The 7,060-nt window shown below is 33.2% G+C and overlaps 1 protein-coding gene across 4 annotated transcripts; it reads left to right on the forward strand.

Annotated features, from left to right (window-relative positions):
• Positions 1–4,204: 4,204 nt before the first annotated feature.
• LOC111368522 lies at positions 4,205–6,749 on the forward strand. 4 transcript variants are annotated; one of them, XM_022989798.1, is made up of 2 exons: positions 4,205–4,361; positions 4,748–6,749. In XM_022989798.1, the coding sequence occupies exon 2, from the start codon at positions 4,898–4,900 to the stop codon at positions 6,581–6,583; it is 1,686 nt and encodes a 561-aa protein (XP_022845566.1). In that variant the 5' UTR covers positions 4,205–4,361; positions 4,748–4,897; the 3' UTR covers positions 6,584–6,749. The 4 variants fall into 4 exon arrangements, with proteins under 4 accessions (XP_022845566.1, XP_022845567.1, XP_022845570.1 ...); XM_022989799.1 differs by having other exon boundaries at positions 4,788–6,749; XM_022989802.1 differs by having other exon boundaries at positions 4,872–6,749.
• Positions 6,750–7,060: the final 311 nt, after the last annotated feature.

The raw sequence follows: 7,060 nt of genomic DNA on the forward strand, positions 1-7,060 counted from the left end.
GAAAATTCAGGGACCAAATTGCAATTATCTGAAAGTTGACCCGATGAACACATCAAGCAATTGATCAAGCCAAGCACCAATTGGAAGTAATAATGGAACATTGGAGCAATTAGAAACAAGATGAGGAGGTCAAGGAGTGAAGGAATGAAACTTGAGGATCAAAATGACTCAAATTAGAAATTCGCTCTACTATGCGGTCGCATAGTATAAAACCTATGCGGTCGCGAGTGACCCTCCAGGGATTAAAAACGCCATTTTTCATATACCTATGCAGTCGCATAGGTATAACTTTTCCCAAATTTTTGCAGTTTCCTTATATGATTGTAACTCCTTTAGTAACCTAATTTGGATGGGTTTAAATAGCAAATAAACATCCAGAAGCCGCATGAACGATTTGGGAGGCAAAAACATTCATCTTGGAGAGGATTTGAAGGCAAAAACAAGAATTGATGCGAAGATTTACAAGATTTCTTCAAGTTTTGATAACCCGGTGATGTATTTTATTCAAAACTTGTTAGATTTCATTATTTTTATCATGATAGGCTAGATTTCTGCAACTAGGTGATCGATGAACCATGCAATTATTATTAAACTTGTTATTTCATGATTTTGAATTCATAGTTCGATGGGATATTTGAATGGATTATATTGCTTTATTTATTTTCACAATTAATGTGCACTTAATTTGTGTGAATTTGGTGGTTTAATTCTGAATTTGAGAAAATTGGATTAAACTCGACATATATAATTCATCATAGGGTTCGATAGGGGATAGAAATATACCCCTATGCCCTATGTAAATCTTTAATTACTCACAAAAAGACTACATGCGTTCTTATATAATTGCATCTGTCATAGAGATATAGGCTGGTGATTTATGAGAATAGGTTCAATACATCTCGAGAGAGAGTATTGAATAGATTTAGGAGCATTGATTTGTCAAATTCTTATTGAATTATCAAAATTGTGAAATTAGGGTTTAATTAGTAATTATTTGGGGATTTGTGATTCTAGTGCATTCGTTTTACATAGATTTTCATAAATTGACAATAGATTTCATTTATTTTCATAACATTTCGTAATTGAGTCATTCGTTAAGTGAATTTAAGTAATTAGGGTTTGATTTGAAATTAGGGTTTTTCAATTTGGGGATTTCCCCCAAAATTAGGGCTTTTAATTCTAAAATTCATCTTGAATCAATTAGTTTCGGTTAAGGCTAAAATAAATAAAATTGAACTACTTTTTCTCTGTGGGACGCTACTCGGACTTCTAAAGTCCACTTTATTACTTGTCACGACCCGTACACTTGCGGTAATTTAAATTGAAAGAAATATTTCGCGAACAATCATCTCCAATCTTGTTCACAACAGGCTAAAACACTTCATTTTCTTGTCACTTCTCCATGAAACATTATAGCCCCATTTTTTGGAGTTAGTGATTTATTTTTATTTTTATTTTTTAATGTGTAGTTAAAAAGTAAGGAAAGATTTGAGTTTATATGTAAAATTATTTTATTGGGAGAATGTATGGTTGAAAATGAGTTTCGAAAAAAATGAGTTCGGAGAAAATGGGGCTCAAACAAGCGCTAAGTGTGAAAGTTTCAATTTACAATTATACAAATAAGGAAAAAATATAAGTGAAAATTACACCCATCCATGTTTTTTAATTTCTAATTTCAAAATTCAAGTTTAAAAATTACTTATACAAAAATCAGGTCATAAATTTTTCTTTTTAATACTAAAAATATTATTTTTTAATTTCTCAATATCCTATCCTTTCTCTACCTAAATCATATCCACCAAAATCCCAAACCCTAAAAATGGCAAATCTCCCTTCTCCCTAAAAATTAAATTCACACTGCCCTCATCTCTCTTCCATATCTCCATGCCGATCAACCCCTTCCATAATCTCCAGTGTCGATCAACAGCTTCCACCATCTCTGGCACCAATCACCCATTCATTCACTAGTGAATGTGCGCAACGAGTATAGTAACTCGCATCGCTGTGAGGCATCACTCACAGTAGCACCACTACGAGTCGATCTCTACTATTTGTACTGCACACAGTGACCCTTGCTGCGTGTAGTATAGCCAGTAACCATTCCTTGAGCGTGCATCGCTGCACACAGTTTTAGTGCAATCTATTTTCTTCATTTGCATTTGTGTTTCTCTATTTGGTGCGATATCTTTGTCATCTCCTCTATTTTCTATTCATTTGTTTAGTGTGGTGTTGATGGCATATGGTTGTAGTGGTACGGTGGTGGAGCTGATGGTGACGAGTTTGGGGAATTTTTTATTTTATTATTATTATTTTTTTGTGGTTGTCGTAAGATGGTGATGATGTTGTGTTTGTGGTAAGATGGTGATGATGGATTTACAAAGGAGGTGGTTGTGGTGATTGTTAGTACGTGCGGGCAGTGGCAACAGTAAGGTGGTGGTTTTGGAGGTACAGGTAGTGGTGGTGGGTGGAATATCTTGGTTGTTTGTAATTTGGTTGATTGTGATAATAAATCATGTGACAAATTATTTGAGATTGTGACCAATAAATTGAATATTTTGTTACCAATGAATAGTATGTGATTGATAATTTATGACTAATAAATAATATGTGATTGATAATTTTTGACCTAAAAGTTTGAGTCGTGACTTATAAAATTTGTGGTTTGTGATCGAGTAAATTATGACTTATAAATTTTTTGATTTGTGACCTATAAAATTTTTGAATTGCGATCATAAAATAATTTGTAATATATAAAAATTTTGATTTGTGATCCAAAAATATTATGTGATTAACTAAATCGTTAATTTGTGACTAAATTATATAAATTTGTGACATTATTGTATTTAATTAATAAAAACATAATTAATTAATTAAATCATAAATAAATTTTAATAAATATTGAATTTTTGAAATTTGAAATTTGAAATATTTATTCTCAATTTTGAAATAGGAGATACTTAACCTAATAAATAAGAGTAGAGGACATGGCCCTGGCCAAGATGAATAATTCCTAAAATAATAAGAGTTAAGGACATGGACGACACGATTTGACATCACTAATCATTAATATGTTGACAGCATATTCATTTTCTTTTATTTCCGGATCAATTGAGATTTTGGGTTGTTTCCAGGAAAAACTGCAATAGTGGCCCTCAAACTTGTAGCTTATATAGTAAATTGGTCTTCAACTTTTAAATTTTTAACTTTTCAATTTTGTCATATCATGATGTTAACACTTAGCAGAGTGTTTCCATCCACCTTATCGTTGGAAAAATATGTAAATCTTTCATGTTCGACTTTTTTGGATAATATATGGTGATAGTTCAAGTCCCTGTTTGAAAGAAATTCTTCAAAAAACTTTTTTTTTAACAGTACATAAAATAAATTTGCATATAGACTTTTTTTTTTATTACAACACATTCTTCAAAAATCACTTCCACAAGATCTATTCTAAAAAATTACATCAAATCGATCATTAATGAAGAAATAAATAAAAAAAAAATACAAATCCTAAGTTCTCCTAATCTTGTTGCTACTCTACTTCTTCCCTCATTGAAAGGGTGTCATGTCCTGTCCTTGTTAGTAATGCGTTGTTCTATCTCAAATGGCATGGAATTCTTTGGTTAACAGCAAAATTGGAATGGAAATATTATTTTCACCTTGACCTTTATGTCTTTTGAAAGTTTTTGACAAGATGCACATGGTGCATTGATCTCGTACACCACCTTTTTGCCATCCCTATCTCAGTTTTATCTTCTATCCCTTTGCTTGATGTGTCAAGATTTGTCCTCTAGTCGTCTTGTCCCTTTCATTTCTCGATCTAGTTTAGTATTGATTTCATTCCCCCTCCTAGTTTGTCCTCCCTTCTACTTCTCTTTAATTTTTCTTAGAGATGGAATAATTTAGAGAGAAAAATCTTACGTGTAATCTTCTTTTCTACTTATTTTAATTAAGAATAAAGGTAAAGCTGTCTTTTTATTAAAAAAAAAATGACATTTTATTGCAATTGATGCGAAAACCCATTAGTGGAGATCAATTTATTACAAATTTAAAATAAAGGATTTAAATGATAGAAACAAAAGTTTATAATCCATTTGTATAATAAATCTAATATGTGGGGACTTCCACTGAAATTTTCTCTTGTTTCGATGGCCTTTTTCAACTTTGGATGAGAAGTTAGCTTAGAAAAGGCAATTAACCAAAGAATTAAAAAATGGAAAGAAAAATAAAAAAAATCTAAATTGGTGTGCCTTCTTCCTCTTTGAAACCGAAACTTCACTATCAATGGATGCAAAAAACAGCTAAATAGCTCAGAGTTTTAAAAGTATTTGCTCATAATCGGCACCTCATACATAACTTTTGTAAGTTCCATCTGCTAATTTTGGATTTTTTTTGTCGGAATTAATTTGAACTTTTCTTTATGGCGTGTCATGTGCTATCAAGAATCTAAGATTTTTATTTGCTAATATTTTTGACGGGCTTGCCAAAATCTATTGCTTCAATAACTTTAAGACTTCTGATAAATTTTTTTGCTTAATCCTCTTTATGTTCTTCGATTAATTTTGGTTTTAAAGCTAAAAAGAATGTTTCTTGGATGAACTATTGAGCTTTTCCTTGATCAATTTTGTGTGATGCTTATGGGTCTACTTCTGTTTCAATTGAGTTTGATAATTGTTTTTCAGGGTTCTTGAGTGTTTTCTTTGTTTGTAATTGACGGAAACAGATAATTTTTTTTAAATTTTTTTAGGACATATGAGGATTGCTCGACATTTCTTTTCAATTTACAGCTATGTGTTATTTGAATGTCTTGCAATCAAGTGAAGAAACTATTGAAAATGATTTTTTAACATAGAGCTCATTAATTTTCTGAGCCTATAGCGCTGCTGTGAAAGCGAATATGGTTTCAAGCGAGAATGGTGATAATAGTGGTGGAGCTCAGGAATCTAATAGTACAAAAGTCAAAAGTAATGTTCCTTTGCACGTCTCTACATCTCAAAAGGGTCTTATAACTGATGAAAATTCAGGAAGTGAATTTGGCAATGGGTTTTCAGCTCTTTCTAAAAGGCTAATATTCCTTAAGTTAGGTAATTTGTCTTCTCCATCAGCAAAATTTCAGCGTATTGCTGAGGAGAGGGATGAAGTCTCTCGAAATGTACCTTCCTCTACCAGTCTTCACATCCGTGAACGTTTTAATAGAATTTTTTCTCGGAAAATTGATTGGAATTGTCTTGGGAAAATTTGCAAAGAATGGATAAGGGATCCCATGCATCTTGCTCTTTTTATCTGGATTACCTGTGTTGCTGTCTCTGGTGCTATTCTGTTCATGGTCATGATTGGAATGTTGAACCATGCCATACCAAAGAAGTCTCAAAGAGATATTTGGTTTGAAGTCAATAATCAAATTCTCAATGCACTGTTTACCCTAATGTGTTTATACCAACACCCAAAGCGAATATATCACCTAGCCCTACTATTGAGATGGAGGCCAGAAGATGTTTTAAAGCTCAGAAAAGATTACTGCAAGAATGGCACTTATAAGCCCCATGAGTGGGCACATATGATGGTGGTTTTGGCTCTACTCAACCTTAACTGTTTTGCTCAATATGCATTATGTAGTCTTAACTTGGGATACAGGAGATCTAAGCGACCAGCTATTGGGGTTGGAATATGTATCTCTGTTGCAATTGGTGCCCCTGCAATTGCTGGTATTTACTCCATGCTTAGTCCACTTGGGAAAGACTATGAGACCGAGTTGGATGAAGAAGCACAACTTCCGGTTACTGCTGATGGAAGTAGCCGACCAGATCAATTGAGGAGACAATCACTTGAAAAGAGATTTTCATTTGCATTGAGGGATGAGGAAAGAAACGTTGAGAGTAGACCACTGTGGAGTGGCGGTATTCTTGATTTTTGGGATGATATTTCTTTAGCTTATCTCTCACTATTTTGTAGCTTTTGTGTTTTTGGATGGAACATGGAGAGACTTGGGTTTGGTAACATGTATGTTCACATTGTTACTTTTCTTTTATTTTGTATGGCTCCTTTTTGGATTTTCAACCTGGCTGCCGTTAATATAGACAATGATACTGTCAGGGCAGCATTAGGTGTTACTGGTATTTTCCTTTGTGTATTTGGGCTACTATATGGTGGTTTTTGGAGGATTCAGATGAGAAAGAGATTTAATTTGCCTCCATATAACTTTTGTTTCGGTAAAGCAGCTGTCGGTGACTTCGTTCTGTGGCTTTTCTGCTGTTGGTGTTCTCTAGCTCAGGAAGTACGGACAGGTAATTCATATGAGATTGTGGAGGATAAGTTCTACAAGAAAAAAGGTGATCAGTTGCCAATGTCCTCTTTGCCTCGTGAAGATGGGGAATTTCAGTTTAGGTCCAGCCCAAGTTCTTCTCTTGGTTATCATTCCTCTCCATCACATATTATGAAACCTAACTCCCCAAGTCCAAGCCGCTTTTCAAAGGGATACTATAGTCCAGAAAGGCAGCTTTCTTTAATTGAAGAAGAATCTCATATGCAAGGTAAAGATGAAAAGATGACACCACCTTTACCTTCAGTAATAAGGAGAGAATAGATTTCACACAACAATTCAAAATGCTATTGCGATTTGTAATATGATTCGAAGACTAGGCATGTAATTTTTTTTTTTAAGGTGTATCCAACTATTCATAGTTCCATATGTAGGTCAAATTTCTGTCTTTTTTCTTTGATTGTTTGGTGAATATTTGCATTGTTTTTCTTATGATGTCTCTTTTTATTCCATTTTGTAGATAAATGCATTAAAGAGTATATAGTTCTTGTGTGGTTTTGCAGGCTTGCGTTTATGTTCTAATCTATATTTTTTCCCTGAAATGGACACACTTACTAAATTAGTAAAACATTAGAATCTGGGATATCCAGTTTTCCCGAGACATGTTTTTTATTTTCATTTAACTGAACATATTTTTCATTTTCATTTAACTGAACTTTATTGGCTCAAACTTTCAGCTGCTGAATCCTCTTTGAAATTCCTTATAATGTTATCTAGACTTGATGAATCCACTTCTACCTC

Source organism: Olea europaea, chromosome 19 (assembly GCF_002742605.1).
Source record: "Olea europaea var. sylvestris chromosome 19, O_europaea_v1, whole genome shotgun sequence".
NCBI lineage: Eukaryota > Viridiplantae > Streptophyta > Magnoliopsida > Lamiales > Oleaceae > Olea > Olea europaea.

What these genes read in the sequence shown, in the direction of transcription:
- LOC111368522 (XM_022989798.1), top strand. Translation starts at nt 4,898, where the DNA reads ATGGTTTCAAGCGAGAATGGTGATAATAGTGGTGGAGCTCAGGAATCT.